The sequence below is a fragment of the Tamandua tetradactyla genome, chromosome 1 (assembly GCF_023851605.1).
Source record: "Tamandua tetradactyla isolate mTamTet1 chromosome 1, mTamTet1.pri, whole genome shotgun sequence".
Classification (NCBI taxonomy): Eukaryota; Metazoa; Chordata; class Mammalia; order Pilosa; family Myrmecophagidae; genus Tamandua; species Tamandua tetradactyla.
The window spans coordinates 143334077-143352629 of NC_135327.1; the positions used below are offsets into that span (position 1 = coordinate 143334077).

Below are 18553 nucleotides of genomic sequence, written 5' to 3' on the forward strand. Positions count from 1 at the left end.
GTATATATTTCACAATACCAAGTTAAAACATTTAAAAAAAGTATTGTAGTATAAGTTGAACTGGTAAAATTCTTTGTTGTCTCTAGAAACAAAACAGTTGTTAAAATTAATTTTTTTTTTGCATGGGCAGGCACTGGGAATCGAACCCGGGTCTCCAGCATGGCAGGAGAGAATTCTGCATGCTGAGCCACTGTGGCCTGCCCTAAAATTAAGATTTAACCAGTTAGGAGATAGTATTTGTTTAACAAATAGTTTTCTATAAGGAACTGAGTATACTCTGGCAGTATGTATTAGTAATTTCAGATTTGAAGCATGGTTCGGTAGTTTTGGGGTTTCTTCAAACTCACTATTGAGTCATATGTTTGTTCCAGAAAATAATAGGGAATTTGAATATCTTTATCCTTGGATTAAATGCTTTGCACTATCCCTGAAATATTTTAAACACAAATTTTAGAGTTTGAGCCCATGCAGCTCTGTTTTTGTGGTAGTTTTAGTGAATTATTGTTGAATGGGTATATGTTTATTAACTAGATCAGGTTTGGGGGAGGAAGTCAGTTTGATTTCTCATTTTTAGGGAAATATTGGATGCATGGTTTGTCACAATTTTTTTCAAGCTTCTTTATTTCATTTACATTAGTAATATAGCCAAAAATCCACTTGCCTAATCTTTTCGTGATTTACCATCCAAAATATAAACATTAATTTAATTTTAAAGATTTATTGAGCACTGTTGAAGGTACTTTTAAAGGTCAAAAGGATACCAGTAAATGCCCCTTTTTCCAAAGAGATTATGTATGAGTGGATGCATTTATTTGTAGTTATAAAAAATTTCTTTATATTTTCATTCTTTTTGCCTTTTGTGTATCACATTTGTCTGCTCAGTGGTAATTTTTTGTCTTCTTTTTAAAATGGTTTTAAAAGCAACCTCCATCTTCTAGTTTTTCTGATTGATTAATTTCTACTTTGATCGATTTTACTGTCTTTTATATTGTTTTTTCCTGTTTTAGGGTGTATCGGTTCTTTTATAGTTGTTGCCCTAACTTTGCTAAATCTGTCTTTAATATGTTTTTCAAACTTCTTTTCACTTTGATTTGGTATTTATCTTTGATTGTTGCTTTGTGTTTACATTCATTTTTGTTTAAATGTGAAGAATAAATTTATCTTTTAAAGAATTAGCTGTTGTTTGTGGAAGTCCCTTTGGTTTTAGGTTCCATATTAGTCAGAAGTACCTCTTACTTTTATGTCATTTGAAAAATAGCTCAATACTCCTATGTTCACTTGGTTTCTAGGTCTATTCTGGATTGCAGGTTTTGTGAAGACATTTATTCTTTCTTGGACCTCAGATTTACCAGACATCTCATGGTATTTCCTTTTATATTATTTCTTTAATGGCTGCCATTCCCAATGTATGCCTGTATAAATTTACTTACTTGTTGGATACAGTATTTTGATTCACATATAAGATATGTGCACTCCATAGTAATTAACTTTGATTGTGTTGAAATTTTTTCTCTTTACTTAAATGCCTGGGTTATAAACTCACATCTTTTCCACTTACTGTATATTGGCTTTCCCCTTTTTTTGAAAGAAAAAAAAATTTTAAGACACAGTAACTTGTCTCTAATCAGTTTATGACTTTAGTAGATTCCAACTGGATTTTTAAGCATGGTGAGTTTTCTAGCTGTAGGGTTTTTGGTATTAATGAATACAGTGAAGTATTTGCCATTTTATGGTCTAAATAAACATGATTTTGTCTTCTCATCTCTTGTAAATAAATTATAGGTATCTTTTTCCTTATTGATGCAAATTCAGATTCTGTGGTTCTTTTTTAGATATGATGATCTGTCTTTATCCTGGTTATGAGGTTCTGTGTTTTTAGAGAGATATATTTCTGGGGAAGATGTCCTGTAGTTGTTTTTATAGCACTTAATTATATAGATTAACAGCTTATTTGGTTGATGAGGCCAGGACTGCTGTTTTATCCTAGGTGCTTTAATTCATTCATCAGTCATTGTTAGAGTGTTTCGTGTGTTTCAGGTACTGTGCAGAGTTTGTAATCTCACAATTATAAGTCTCTGTCCAAAATAGTCTTATGGGAACTCCTTCACTGCTGTTTTTTTTTTATTTTTAAAATATTTTTATTGAGAAATCTTCACACATACAGTTGAACCATATTATGTAATCAATGGCTCACAACATCATCACACAGCTGTATATTCATCACAGTGATCATCCCCAGAACATTTGCATCACTCCAGAAAAAGAAAAAAGAAAAAACTCACACATTCTACACCCCACACCCCTCCCTCTCACTGACTACCAGTTAGTACCTCAATCCACCCAACTTTCCACTCCATATTACCCCCCCCCCCCCCATTATTTACTCAATTTCTATCCTTATTTTTTCTACTCATCTGTCCATACCCTGGACAAAAGGAGCATCAGACACAAGGCTCCCACAATCACACGGTCACAGTGTGAAAACTATGAAGTTGTAGAATCTTTAAGAATCAGGGCTGTAGGAACACAGTTTAACCTTCACTGCTTTTTAAAAACAGCTTCAGTGTAGTGTTTATTAGTAATTATGTATTTGTATAAAAAGAGCCACGTTATTAAATACATGGATTCTTTTAGATTGCAAATATTACTCATTTACCACAAAGAATAAATAATGACTTGATTTTTGTTTTCCCGTTTCTGCCTCTGGTAGACAAATGCACAACTAAATATTGATTAACATATACCTAAAATATAAGACTTCTTATGGCTCTAACCTAAAGATAAACTGAAATGAAGAAACCTTCTGTTCAGATGCTACCTATAAGGAGAAAAACTTTTTAAATATTGTAGTTGTTAACATGTTGTTAGGTCTGTCTTCAGCATTTTGAAGTAATACAAAATGCCATAAAATTTTATTAGGGCAAACAAAGTTTCTGCTCTTTGCATTTTATCATTTGGAAATTTTATAATTCCATGGCTTTGTGCAGATTAATAAGTAAGGCTTTTATGAAATAATACAGTTGCAGAAAAGAAGGTAGGACAACTTTTTGTGTTTCTCACCTTGCTCTAATTGTCTTTGGTGGTGGGGGGACTTTGGTGGTGTAAACAGTGTAACAATGTGGCAAGTAGAGAACCACAGCTAATTTATTTTTGAAAGCTGTTAGATGATTATTTTTAAAAGAGAACTGGCGAGATTTGTTGTCTGCACACTTTTTTTTCCCTGCATGGGCAGGCACCGGGAAACGAACCCATATCTGCACACTTTGGTCTGATGAAATAAGAGTAATTCTTGTTATGTGGCTACCATTTTTATTGCTAAATACTTGTATGTCAGTGTACAAAATGCTTTGCATCCATTATTTAATTTTCTTCTCAGAAACTGTGTGAGGATAAATGTACTTTTTATAACAAGAAAGCTGATACTCAGGGTAGATAACTTGTCTAGTTCACACATCTAGTAATTAGTAGAGGCAGGCTCCAAAACTTGTGTTTTTAACTTTTAGGTGCAATTGTTTATTATAATATATTTTTATTATAATACTTTGTACTGTAAGTAGCTCTCCCCAAGTTAAACATGGTTTAGAAGTAAAGACAAGTTGTCAGTGGTAGAATGATTGCCTTTCATGCGGAAGACCTGGGTTCGATTTCCGGACCATGCACCCTCCAAAAAGAATAAAGGCAAGTTGTTGTTATTTTTTAGAATTCAAGTTACTATCATTACTTTACTTACCCATTTTGGTATTTTCCCCTGTATGGTATGATTTCATAATCTGTATTATCAGTTAAACAAATCAGAATTAACCTGAGTAGGTAGTCTCAAGCCTTACTTGTAAAAAATTAAAAGATAAATACAAGAGCTACTATTTGAAGAAACACTGTTTTCAGCAATTACAGATATAACATTATATGGATAATTCTGACTGTTGCTCTATTCCAGTTTATATCTGTAGTTCCATATTATTTCTGGAAGGATTTTGAGTAGATAGTTTAGGTGAAAAAAATTAATGTGGGAGCTAAATATCTTCTAGTTACTATGGCAAATTTGTTTAAAACTCCCTTCAGATGTATTAATTTTCCCTACCAATTAGTTATCTGTTAACTCTTGGAAGTTAGTACTAATAGAAGAAATAGAGAACGTCCTCTCTCTCTCTCTCTCTCTCTCTCTCTCTATATATATATATATATATATATATATATTCTCTATGTATTATGGAAAATGACAACTGTAAAACAATTGATTTTATTATGAATAAAATCGTTTTCCTTGTATACATATATAAACAGTAGAATAGAACTTGGATCAAATCCTGGTTTCACTATAAACTGGTTAATATTGGTTAAGTTATTTAACCTTTCTTGTTTTTTTTTTTTTAGTTCCTTAGTGGTAAAATGGAGATACCCACTTCAGAGTTGTTGGGATTAAATAGATCATCCAGGAGAAAAGCTTGATGTGGTACTTAACCCATAGTATTGCTCAATATTTGATAGATAGTGTATTTTTAGATCACTCATTGAACCATGAAAGCTTATTTAGGATGCTACTGTTATGAGATGTTCTATTTTATCTTTCAAAATAAAATGTTGGTTTGTCACTAAGTAGTATGGATTAATAAATAATCCTTCTTGTGGCATTCTCAGTTAGTTGCCTAAGGAGAATAATGGTTCGGAAACTTTTCTTTTGATCATGATCATATAACTTAATTCTAGAAAAATAAATGGAAGAGAAGACTACCTGAGCAAATTCTTTATTTATATTGGGATGTAGAGTGCCTTCTTCCTATATGTTACTTAATGTTAAATGTTATTGTGGGGATGTTGCTAGAAATATGAAAATGGTTCTTAACTTTTTTGTTCCCTTTTCTTTTAACAGGGTTTGTGGATGCACTTAGATGTTTGCAATGAGCACTGTGGCTGGCATGCCCCAGTGTTTTGGATACCGATGCATAGGACTCCATAGTAATCGAATTTACCAGAGGCGAACGTCATGAGCATAGTGATCCCACTGGGGGTTGATACAACAGAAACGTCATACTTGGAAATGGCTGCAGGTTCAGAGTAAGTATTTAAATTAAAGGTATTTTGGACAGGGAAATATAAAATATTTCATACTATTATTTCAGCGTAAACATGCAGTGCTTAATTTATATTTATGTTTTTCCTTATTTTAGATTCTTGGCTAAAATAAAATATTAGAAATGTAAAGGCAAACATTTCTTCTAACTAAAATTACTTTTATAATGGTTTCGAGCCATAATGCTATATTTTGATTCTTTTTATCTTTTCCATTTGCTAATTGTTGGTATCAAGAATCAAGATAGTGGGTTTTTTGTTTTGTTTTAAGTGTAAGACCTGTCTGTTTATATATAAACAAGACATCTTACAATTAAAATGAAAGTGATTTTATTTTTTAAAAATTTATTTATTAATTAAAAAAATAACGAAACAAAATAAAACAACATACATAATCAGTAATTAACAATACTTAGTTGCATATTCATCATTTCTTAGAACATTTTGCATTAATTCAGGGAAAGAAATAAAAAGACAATAGAAAAAGAAATAAAACACAGGAAAGAAAAAAAAAGATTATACCTACCATACCCCTTACCCCTTGCTTTCATTGATCACTAGCATTTAAACTAAATTTATTTTAGCATTTGTTCCCCCTATTATTTATTTTTGTTCCTTATGTTCTACTCCTTTGTTGACAAGGTAGATAAAAGGAGCATGAGACACAAGGTTTTCACAATCACACAGTCACTTTGTGACAGCTGTATCATTATTCAATCATGCTCAAGAAACATGGCTACTGGAACACAGCTCTACATTTTCATGCAGTTCCCTCCAGCCTCTCCATTACATCTTGAATAACAAGATGATATCTACTTAATGTATAAGAATAACCTCCAGGATAACCTCTCAACTCTGTTAGGAATCTCCCAGACATTGACATTTTGTCTCATTTCCCTCTTCCCCCTTTTGGTCAAGAAGGTTTTCTCAATCCCTTGATGCTGAGTCTCAGCTCATTCTAGGATTTCTGTCCCACGTTGCCAGGAAGGTCCACACCCCTGGGAGTCATGTCCCACGTAGAGAGGGGGAGGGTGGTGAGTTTGTTTGTTGTGTTGGCTGGAGAGAGGGGCCACATCTGAGCAACAAAAGAGGTTCTGTTGGGGGTGACTCATAGGCCTAATTTTAAGTAGGCTTGACCTGTCGTTTGTTGGGTTAAGTTTCATATGAACAAACCCCAAGATTGGGGGCCCAGCCTATAGCTTTGGTTGTCCCCACTGCTTGTGAGAATATCAAGAGTTCAACTTGGGGAAGTTGAATTTTCCCCCGTTCTCACCATTCCCCGAAGGGGACTTTGCAAATACTTTTTTATTCACTGATCAAATCACTCTGGGATTTATTGGGGCATCACTCTGGACAAACCAACAAAATCTCATGTCGTACTCAAGGTTCCATGTACTTATGGTGTTCGATTAAGCTATCATGTTACATAAGTTATATTAGGAAATGCACTAGTCAAAATATAAATTTTGTGCCAAATATTTTTGCTTTAGTGTCACACATAAGTTGAAATTTTAAAATACTAATTACCATCTATTTTCAGCACCCTGCTGTAATGACATTCCTTTGTTCTTCTTCATGCAAAAACATTTTTAAAATTTGTACATTTAGTCACTATCACTTTACACTTAGGCATTCCTAGATTGTACCATCTCAGTCTATATCATCTATCTTTCTTTCTGATTTCATTTGTGCGCCCAGCCCTCCTCCCTCTATCATTCTCACATGCAGCTTCATTCAGTGTTTTAACATAACTGTATTACAGTTAAGTAATACTGTACTGTCCGTTTCTGAGTTTTTACATTCAGTCCTGTTGCACAATCTATGTCCCTTCAGCTCCAATTACCCAATATCTTACCCTGTTTGTATCTCCTCATGGTCTCTGTTACCAATGAAATTCTCCAGGTTTATTCACTAATGTCAGTTCATATCAGTGAGACCATACAGTATTTGCCCTTTTGTTTCTGGCTAATCTCACACAGCATAATGTCCTTAAGGTCCATCCATGTTGTTAAATACTTCATAACTTTATTCTGTCTTAACAGCTGCATAATACTCCATCGTATATATATACTACAGTTTGTTTAGCCACTCATCTGTTGATGGACATTTTGGCTTTTTCCATCTCTTTGCAATTATAAATAATGCTGCTATAAACACTGGGTGCAAATGTCCATTTGTGTCCTTGCCTCTGAGTAGATACCTAGCAATGGTATTGCCGGGTCATATGGCAATTCTATATTTAGCTTTTTCAGGAACCACCAAACTGCCTTCCACAGCGGTTGCCTGGTTAGATTTTATTGCCTTTTATGTTTGAATGACCAGCCACTTAAAACTAAGTTATTGTCATGAAGATTGTTTTTAGAAATTGCAAGGAGTTCATATGACAGTGTTGGAAGCTGAGGGACAGAAACTTGTATATTTTTCTTCTTTGGTTCAATGTATAGGTGTATCATGTTTAATGGTACTCTTATAAGCCAGAAAGGTGAACTAAATAGAATTTAAGTTTTTTTTTTTTAAAAAAAAGAGAGGGGGAAACTGAAATTTTAAATTTCCTGAAACTGTCATATGAAAAGTAATAAAATCCTGTTTTTGTTTCTTCCTTTGCTGCCATTTCAAGTGGATTAGAAGTGTTTTCACTACTCTTGCTTCTGCCATTGGAAAAGACCCAGAGATGTGTTATAATACTCCTGTTATACTACAGTCCATTTTAACTATATCTCTGCTGTAATGTATATATATATATTTTTTGGTATGAGCAGGCTCTGGAAATTGAACCTGGGTGTCCAGCATGGCAGGCAAGAATTCTGCCACTGAGTCACTGTTGCACCGCCCATCACTGCTGTAATATAATTTAAAAAATTATTTTGTGTTTTGTCTTAGGTGTAACTTATTTTTGTGTAAAATGATAGATTCCAGGTGCACGAGTTGTTCAGTGGTAGAATACTCGCCTTCCATGCAGGAAACCTGGGTTTGATTCCTGGACCATGCACCTAAAAATAAATAAATAAATAAAAATAATAGATTCCCAAGCAAAACTCTTGTGACAGGTGACTTGACTGCCACTCATCCTGCCCAAATTAGGGGCACTTCTAAGGAAGGTTTGTGAGGAAATACCCATTGTCTAAGTCTAAAATATTAGTGTTTCTTAAGGTGATACCTTTGATAGATGCACAGCCAAATCTGATGATAATTATAGGCGTTTGCATTTATTGGTAGTAATCTAAGATTCTTTGCTTCCTAAAAACACTCATCTTGGTAGTTTATTTAAAAATTAGCTTTTAAAATAATTAACGCATGATTTAATTTATTAAAATGTTACTGATTTTACAAATAGAAATTTGTCTAGTATACAAAGTGAGATACACCTGTGCCTTACTTGTACTATATATACTGTAAGGCAACTCATAAAACAGAACTAAATCCACATATTAATTGCATAATTAAAGGGAATGAATAATACATTGAAAGAGGGCCGTGGGGAGGATAGCCATATGCCTGTCTTCCTTATTAATTGCATTTATAGAGTATGTTTCATGATATATAGGAATCTTTATTGGTACAATGTGACCATTTTTATTATGGGAAAAGTTGTAGGTACTTACAGAATGATTATCTTTTAAGAAACATTCCTGTTTTAGGAAATGATTTTTCTTTTTCCTATTCCGCACACAGGTGTATGTCCCTCAGCTTAGTTTTCTCCATTCAGTGGACAAAAAAAATATACATGGTGCTAATTTTTTTATTATGGGACTAACATTAGAATTTTTGTGCTTTAATTTTCAAACTTTTCAATTCTTTTTATATGAAGCCTTAAAAAGACCCTTAAGTTAAAAGAAAAAAGACCCTTAAGATTTTCCCTTCCTATAAAAGCATAAAACTTTTTGAGCTGTTATCACAAGAGATTTTGATATTTGTAATTTACATGTTTGCTTCCTTTTTATTTCAAATGCATAGTCAGAAGATACTATACTTGTTAAGAAATGGAGTCTCGGGGAAAGGCGAATGGGATTTCCCTGTACATTTCTTTGCAACCTCTTAGGGAATAGAATTATTTCAAAATAAAAATTAAAAAAAAAAATCTACATTTTTTTGTGCTCGTGTAGCTATATAATGTTATTAAGTATATATTAGTTATTTAAAAAAACATTCTGCCAACATACAGTATGTCACTAAGAAATTAAACTAATTTAAAATTTATGAGGAATTCAGTGATTTTTATTGAATGAATGAATGTACTAGATCAAATTTATCCTTACTTCCAAGGCTATAAAAGGAACTTTTTTAGACTACTTAGTTCCTCTTATTTACTTACAGCATTTTATAGATAGGAAGTTGAAGGTCTAATTCAGGATCTACGAAAGATTTGCTAAACTCTAGTCCAGTATGTCTATTCCCAGTAACATCTGTTCTTGGATTATTGTATCTTTAAAATAAAACTCATAATTCCTGTCTTCTTCTTTTTTTTTTTTTTAACTTTTGTTATTGTGTAATATAACATATATACAAAGCAAAGAAAGAAAAAAGCAATAGTTTCAGAGCACTCTTCAACAGGACAGATCCCAGAGTTTGTTATAGGCTACCATACCATCATCTCAGATTTTTCCCTTGAGCTGCTCCAGAATAGAAGAGGCTAGAAGGAATAAATATTTTTTTATCATCACAGTTGACTTTTTTCTTTTTTTGTGAAAAATGACATTTATACAAAAAAGCAATGTATTTGAAAGCACAGAACAGCAGTTAGTTGTAGAACATTTCGGAGTTTGGTATGGGCTATAATTTCACAATTTTAGGTTTTTACTTCAAGCTGCTCTAAGATACTGGAGACTAAGAGAAATATCAGTTTAATGATTCAGCAGTCATATTCGTTTGTTAAAATCTGTCTTCTCTGTATAACTTTCCTGTCTTCTTTGTTACATATTTGTTTCTTCTCGTGACTAAGTTTTGAAAAATCTTGGGTTGATTCTGCCTTTCCTTCAGGGTAGAAATTTTATATTTTGCTTCTTCCTGTTCCCTATTACCTTGCCTAGAGTTGGCTCTCCCTAAATGTTTGACCTAAAAAGAATAGTTTTTAAAGTACTTTACAAATGACTTATTAGTGAGGATTGATAGACTATGAGTTAGAGAAGTATGCTTTAATAAGAATAAAATTTTATTAACCTAAACATTTAAAGCATTATTGGACACTCCCTACTCAGATTTAACAGAAGATGACTTTACTTTTAAAAAATAACTTTTTAATATACATATTGACAAAGACCAATACCTAGACCTTAGTGAATAGAAGAAGAGTTGGAACCAGTTGCTACATTGGGGACTCTTGAGATATCCTAGAAAATTGCCTATTAGCCACTCTTGAATCTCAACATATTAGACTTACTTTCTTACTACTGACTGGCATAATCCTTAGTACAATAAGAAAATATGAGAAAGATAATATATTTTAAGGGAGAATTGAGCTAGGTGTAAATTTATATATTTTAAACCTTAGGAAAAATGACAATAATTGGAATACTCAAAAGATCACCTTTCTTACCAGAATACCATTTCTATAAAGTTTTTTTTTTTAATTAATTGCTTGTCTATAAATGTCGGTTAATACTAAAAGTAGACTTCTTTGTTATAGCATAATTTTGTAGGATAAGACTAACAATCTAAGATGAAATACATTTTGGATCATCATTTGTAAGCATCAACTGTGATTTTTTGCTAGGGATTAGGGTTAGAAAAGTGAAGTACAAGTCTATTCCTACTGTTTTGGAAATTATAGTCATTTGGGTACTCTACAACAATGTTGTCCAATAGAACAATAGAACAATAGAATATGATAAGAACCATGTGTATAATTTTAAAAAGTTCTAGTAGCCACTTTAGAAAGCTTTAAAAAGTGAAATTTAAAAAATTTTATGCTTATTTAATGTAATATACCCAAAATATCATTTCAACATATAAAAATTATTAATGAGATAATTATGTTCTTTTGTTTTTCATACTAAGTCTTTGAAGTCCAGCATGTATTTTATACTTCAGCACAGCTCATTTCAAACTAGTCACATTTCAAGGGCTCACTAACACATGTCTTTGATGGCTACTGCATTGGACAGAGCAGTTCTAGACTTAGATAACAAGGTGATAGGTTCTCAGAGGAGGAAGTAACAGTGAAGCTTAAGTGACTTACAAATGTTGTAAAAATGAAATTATAACAATTTATTTATTTCTAAATAAGAAAGATGAGGATATAGCTATGAGATAGATATCATTTTCAGTTTATAGGTGAGGAAATTGAAGTCACAGAGTGGATAAGTGGTAGAGGCACATGTGCTGATGATAGGCCCTTTCTGTCACAGAACCTTTACTAATATTACCTAGTATGATTCATATAACTACTTTGTTTTAATATGTGGTTCTTTTCAGTCTAGCTATAGTCAATTTAGTATAATAAGTGACTGAATACCACAAAGGTAATCTAGGTCTTTGCTTCAAGGATGTTATGTTTTTATCCTAATAGAACTTAGCTTTCATTTTCCATTTTGCCTCCTTTGCTTCTGACATCCAACTGTATGAATTCCTACATTGATTACGTGAGCAAACAGGAATAGGAAACCCCTCTGGAGCTGGGAAATGGGAAGAGGTATAAATGGAGAATATTAAATTTCTTTTTTCCCTAGCTGTTTTAAAAAAAGAAAAGCTGAATTAAACACTTTCCTTTTCTAGAGTCTGGGAATATGTTTGTTAAACATATATTCCTTTTTAATATTATCATTACTATCAAATACTCCTCAGTACTATTAGAAATTATAACAATGAGCTTTTATAGATGTATGTTTTTGGATAAGGAAGACAAATTATTAAATGTGACAGGTGTTTAAGACAAAGGTGATTTACTTTGGAGGAGGGCTACTAGTACCTGTACCTGGCACATAGTAATGCTTAATAAATTTTTGTTGACTGAGAGTACTGAAGATAAACAGCTGGGCTCTTTCAGTTTTGTTCTACCACAACATGCTAGTGAGTCCATAACCCAACTCACTTAGTTATTCTAGGTTTCTGAATCTTCATTTGAAAAAGGGGGCAAATTTCTGAGATTCAATACATTTTTATCACCTGTATTTTGCTATTGTATTTGATATTAAATATTTCAGTGTCATTAGAGCCACCCGCTGGCAGAATTAATCAGATTTGTTGAAGAGTTTATGATGCTTTTAAAATCTGAATTTGTATAATTGAAGATACTAAAATGTTTTGTGTATAATAAAATATTCTTAGTAGCTTTTTACTTGTTCAGTTTTCACTAGTGCTTAACATTTTTGCTTATGATTTCTTTATTCTTAATCCACTATCAAGAAACTAATAGTTTCTGCTTTTCTCAAAGTGAGCATTTTGTCCTAATTTGGAAGTGCTTTCATTTAAATGCAACTTTAATATGCAAAGGCCTATTTTTTCTCTTTTTTATTTTTTAATTTTTTAAAAAAACATAACAAACACAAGCATTCTTAACTTATGATCATTCCATTCTATGTATATAATCAGTAATTCACTATATCATCACATAGTTGCATATTCATCATCATGGTCATTTCTTGGAGCATTTGCATCTATTCAGAAAAAGAAATAAAACGAAAACAAAAAAATTCATGCATACCATACCCTTTCTCCTCCCTTTCATTGATCACTAGCATTTCAGACTAAATTTATTTTAACATTTGTTCCCCCATTATTTATTTATTTATTTATTAACTTTTTTATTAATTAAAAAAATTAACAAACAAAACATTAAGATATCATTCCATTCTACATATACAATCAGTAATTCTTAATATCATCACGTAGTTGCATATTCATCATTTCTTAGAACATTTGCATCAATTTAGAAAAAGAAATAAAAAGACAACAGAAAAAGAAATAAAATGATAACAGAAAAAAAAGATTATACATACCATACCCCTTCCCTCGCTTTCATTTACTACTAGCATTTCAAACTAAATTTATTTTAACATTTGTTCCCCCTATTATTTATTTTTATTCCATATGTTCTACTCGTCTGTTGACAAAGTAGATAAAAGGAGCATGAGACCCAAGGTTTTCACAATCACACAGTCACATTGTGAAAGCTATATCATTATACAATGTTCTTCAAGAAACATGGCTACTGGAATACAGCTCTACATTTTCATGCAGTTCCCCTCCAGCCTCTCCATTACATCTTGACTAACAAGGTGATATCTATTTAATGTGTAAGAATAACCTCCAGGATAACCTTTGACTCTGTTTGGAATCTCTCAGCCATTGACACTTTATTTTGTCTCATTTCGCTCTTCCCCCTTTGGGTTGAGAAGATTTTCTCAATCCCTTGATCCTGAGTCTCAACTCATTCTAGAATTTCTGTCCCACATTGCCAGGAAGGTCCACACCCCTGGGAGTCATGTCCTACGTAGAGAGGGGGAGGGTGGCGAGTATGTTTGTTGTGTTGACTGGAGAGAGAGGCCACATCTGAGCAACAAAAGAGGTTCTCTGGGGGTGACTCTTAGGCCTAATCTTAAGTAGGCTTGACCTATCCCCTGTGGGGTTAAGTTTCATATGAACAAACCCCAAGACTGGGGGCTCAGCCTATAGCTTTGGTTGTCCCCACTGCTTGTGAGAATATCAAGAATTCAACTTGGGGAAGTTGATATCATTCCCCGAAGCGGACTTTGCAAATACTGTTTTATTCACTGTTCAAATCACTCTGGGGTTTATTGGGGCATCACTCTGCACAAACCAACAAAATCTCATGTCCTACTCAAGGTTCCATGTACTTATGGTGTTCAGTTAAGCTGTCTACATAAGTTATATTAGAAAATACACTAGTCAAAATATAAATTTTGTACCAAATAAACATTTTTTGCTTTAGTCTCACACGTAAGTTAAAGCTTTAAAATATTAATTACCATCTATTTTCAACACCCTGCAGTAATAACATTCCTATGTTCTTCCTCATGTAAAGACATTTTAAAAATTTATACATTTAGTCACTATCATTGTACACTCTAGGAATTCCTAGATTTTACCATGTCAGTCTTTATCATCTTTCTTTCTGATTTAATCAAAGGCCTGTTTTAAAGAACTGTCCTAGCATTGTTCAGAATTGTTCTTAGAATGTTGGGTTTTTAAAATTTGCTTTATTCTAAATCCATAAACAATTTTTTTTTCTAATTTTTTTCTCTTGTGATACTGCATATAGAGCTTCTGTATTTATTCAACTATCTGTAACATACTATCAGTTAAGCAACTTTCCTATGTTGAGCAAGGTGTTCTGTGTATAAAATGTTAATCATTCCAGCAAAAACTCAGGTAGGTATTGTTATTTTTTTTTTTACATGGGCAGGCACTGGGAATCGAACCTGGGTTCTCCGGCACTGCAGGCAAGCGTTCTTGCCTGCTGAGCCACTGTGGCCCGCCCAGGTATTGTTATTGCCATTTACAAAAGAAATGCAGCTCAAGGAGATTAAAAAACTTACCTAAGGCCACATAATTAGTAAAAAGTAGAATTGAGATTTGAACCCAGGGTTATGTGGCTCCAGATTTATTCTGCTGACACAGGCCAGGTGCACTGGGTTTTGTTAACGGATGGATTAAATAAAGTTAGCTATCATGTGATAAACTAATGATCTCAATTATCACACTGAACTTATTCTCCACTTTAAAAATGTCTTCTATTATAGTGTGTGTAATTTTAATACGTTTTTTTCAAATAATAGCTGTTGATAAGAGGGATGAAAGAAATGGATAAGTTTTGATCACAGATCTAAAGGGGTATATTGAGAAATTTTGGAGTTCTTTTATGCCCATTAGTCCATCATTTATGGAGTCAGTCTATCCATATGCCATTACTGATCACCAGAGTATTGAACCTTTCAACACTGAAAGGAAAATTAAAGAGTTCATCTAAAACACTGGTATGAACTTCTCATCAGAAATCAATATGTTTTGAATGTTTTCTTAGGAAAGAAAGTAAAATTTTGATGAGAAAGAGTGATATTTTATAAAAGTCCAAATTCCAGGAATCAGAACCAATTTATTTGATCATTATAAACTATTCTCTCTTTCACTGAATGCCTCTTTTCATTTAATGATTTAATCCTTTTCTGTTTTTTAGGGTTTAGGTTCAGTTCACCTATTTTATTTAAATGTATGTACTAAAAGTATCATGGCTTAGATGATAATTGATAACGGCTTTTTAAAGAATGACGTTTGGTATAAACATTATAGCAAAATTTTAGATTTATAAAGTGGTTCCAGAAATGTGGCAAGATCAGGTAGATTACTGCAAACAAAATGGTGTTTATTCTGCTAAATTTTTGACAGTAATTTTGAACTACAACGTATTTGAAAATAGCCTATTTTTACTTTTTGAGAATAGAAAATATTACATAAATAATTCTAATTTTATAGTGACCTAAAATGTTTTCCATGTATGTAAAATTAGTGAAATAATTAGAAATAACATTTTATCCAATTACCAGAACTCAGGGTTTGTGTAACCCTAGTCTGAAGTAGGTCATGTAATAGCGTTTTGTAATATAGACTGTTTACTTCATTAAGTGACTCAGCCACAAGCATAAATAGTATTTACTTTAGTAAATTTCACAGGAATGTTGGGGACAATATGGTTTTGTGGGGAAACTGCTAGACCAGTTTAAGAGATCTGGGGTTTAAGTACTTTCTATTATAATACTATGTGACTTAGAATTAAGAGTTCATTTTCCAAATTGGAAACTGAGCCCAGAGTCGTGGGTTATGTGGCATCCCCCAAAGATACTGTGACTTAGTTGATAGTGCTGGGACTTGAGTCTAGAGTTTGTGAACTTCTGTTAGTCACCTTCTGGTCTATAAAACTGGAGGTTGGACTACATGATCTTCAAAATACCTCCTGGGATATTGCCCGAATTCCAATTTGAAACAACAGAGACCCTATTTCTCTAAACAATTCTTGTCCTGCTGCATGCTTTCTCATACCAAACAGGATCCAGCAGCTGACCCTCACTATTGGATTCAAAACAGCATTGTCTAGAGGTTCAGGAACTGTCTCTATACTATATCTGGTCTCAGTAGGAGCAGATCTGTTACCACCAGTTCTAGGATCAGCTGCTTTTAGTCTCCAGTACCTCTGAGAGAAAGAAAAATCACACCCTGACTTTCTCTTGGGGCCAGATATAAACCAGTCCTACCACACTGTTTGTTCTACCTGCTATATTTACCAAGACTCAGTATCAGCATTTTACCTTCTTCAGGCCTCCAATATCACTTCCAGGGATCACCTGGGAGTGAATCATTCTTGAATACATCTTGAGCCATCTGTCAATTTTCTGTGCCTCTCATTCCTACAGTTCCTTGGGCAAAGCCTAAAGTGTAGGCCATCCAGATATGCTGATCCTTGCATTTTTCTCCCTTTTTATTAATTTTTCCACCTGGTAAGTACAATTTGGCTTTTACTTAGACCATACCACTGTCACATTAAAGTTAATACATAGTTTTCAGTCTCTATTGCTTGATTGTTCAGCAAAATTTGGTACTATTCATTCTCTTTTACCTTTGGCTTTACTGAAATTATTGTTTAATGATTTTCTGTTTATGCTTTAATATCCTTTTTAAATGTTACATCTCCTTTTTCTTAAATATTAATGTTTCCTAGATTATACTTATTTTACTTTGTAAACTCCCCTGGAAATTTCATCCAGTTCTTTAGCTTTTACCATTTTCTCCATGTTGATGACATTTATATCATCCTTAACTAAATGCACTCCACCCATATAACCCTCTCAAGTTACTGGACCTCTTAACTTAGCTGTCTCATAGGTAATTAGTAAACAAACATTAGTAATTAGTAAACAAACGTTAGTAAAATCAGTACTATACTTAACGTTGTTTGTGCTCTTCATTCCCTTCCTCCCATCTCCAAAAAATTCACTCCAAAAAAGCTCCCTTACTCTTGTATCCTGTATTTAACCCAGTGTTAACACCATGTCAAAGCCATGATCTTTCCAAAAATAAATAGCTCTTGTGAGGCAAGCAACTAGGTGAATGAATCTTAAAGACAGTATGTTGAATGAAATGGCAAAAACAAAAAGATAAATATTATCATACTTCACTCATATGGACTAACTATAATATACAAACTCAGAGAATTGAAGTCCTGAGCATGGGTTATCAGGTCGGGGCCTATTGTAAAGATCCCTAGATTGTAATCTCTTAGGGCAGTCACATATATTCCGGAGTTGTAACTGTTATTTCTAAATTCTGAGATACTGACCTATTTGTGTATAACCTGGCCATTCCCTGAAACTTTGGATACTTATTTGTTATCTGAGACTCAGAGTTAGAGTGCTGAAGCTATGAAAGTCAGCATTACACCATAGAGCAACTCTTTTAAAGTTGAAAGTATTCAGACTATGACTAGAGACAAACTGATCTGGATAGGACTAAGGGAAATCAGAATACAGGATAAAGGATGATAGGGTCCATATTGTAAAACTTCATCTTCTGTGTGAGACCAAAGGGAGAAATATTTATTTGGTGAAAAATTTGTATTTTATGTAGCACATTGTCTATTTTAACTTGTATGGTCAGGTTAGTTGAAATCCATAATTACATGGAATTTCGAATAGGGCGTGGGATCTTGATGGTTTGCTCAATTAGTGCGATGCCCTGATATATCCCAGAGTAATTTGGGCAGTGAATAACGAAGTATTTGCAAAATCCCCTACAGGAACTGGGCAGAAAAAAAGGAAGAAATATTCAACTTCTCCATCTGGGAAATTCCTGATATTCTCTTAAGCAGTGGGACACCCAGTTCAATAGGCTGAGCCCTCGATCTTGGGACACCCATATGAAACTTATTCCTTCAAAGAATAAGCTCAGTCTACTTAAATTATGCCCGAGTCACCCCCAGAGAACCTTTTTTGTTGCAGATGTGGTCTCTCTCTTTAAGCCAACTCGGCAGGTGAATTCACTGTCGCCCTCCGTCCCCCCAGCCGTGGGACATGACTCCCAGGGGTATAACTCGTCATGTTGACATGGGATGGAACTCCCAAGATGAGCCGGGATCTGGCATTAAGGGATTGAGAAAGCCTTTTTGACCAAAAATAAGAAGAGAGAAATGAGACAAAGTTTCAATGGCCGTGAAATTTCTAGTTTGGAGTTTATCTTGGAGGTTATTCTTATGAATTAAATAGATATCCCTTTTTCAGTTTATGGTGTATTGGAGTGGCTAGAGGAAAGTAGCCACTGAAACTCTTGAACTGTGTGTTCCAGTAGCCTTGATTCTTGGAAGACAGTTGTATAACTATATAGCTTTTAGAATATGACTGTGATTGTGAAAACCTGTGGGTGACAGTCCCATTATCTAGGGTATGGATGGATGAGTAAAAAAAAAAGGATAAAAAAAAATAACAGGGGGATAAGAAGTAAAATAAATTGGGTAGATTGGTATGCTAGTGGTCAGTGAGAG

At 33.4% G+C, this 18553-nt stretch overlaps 1 protein-coding gene across 6 annotated transcripts in view; it reads left to right on the forward strand.

The window, feature by feature from the left end:
• The window catches only part of KMT2E (lysine methyltransferase 2E (inactive)), a 120934-nt gene that overhangs the window by 24258 nt on the left and 78123 nt on the right, over positions 1-18553 (forward strand). For 4 of the 6 annotated variants that reach the window (XM_077159351.1, XM_077159275.1, XM_077159371.1 and 1 more), the window contains exon 2: positions 4871-5055. In XM_077159351.1, the coding sequence (XP_077015466.1) occupies positions 4985-5055 (71 nt within the window). In that variant the 5' untranslated portion in view covers positions 4871-4984. Of the gene's footprint in view, positions 1-1289; positions 1363-4374; positions 4454-4870; positions 5056-18553 lie in introns of all 6 variants that reach the window. The other 2 variants (XM_077159294.1, XM_077159315.1) reach the window with 2 other exon arrangements.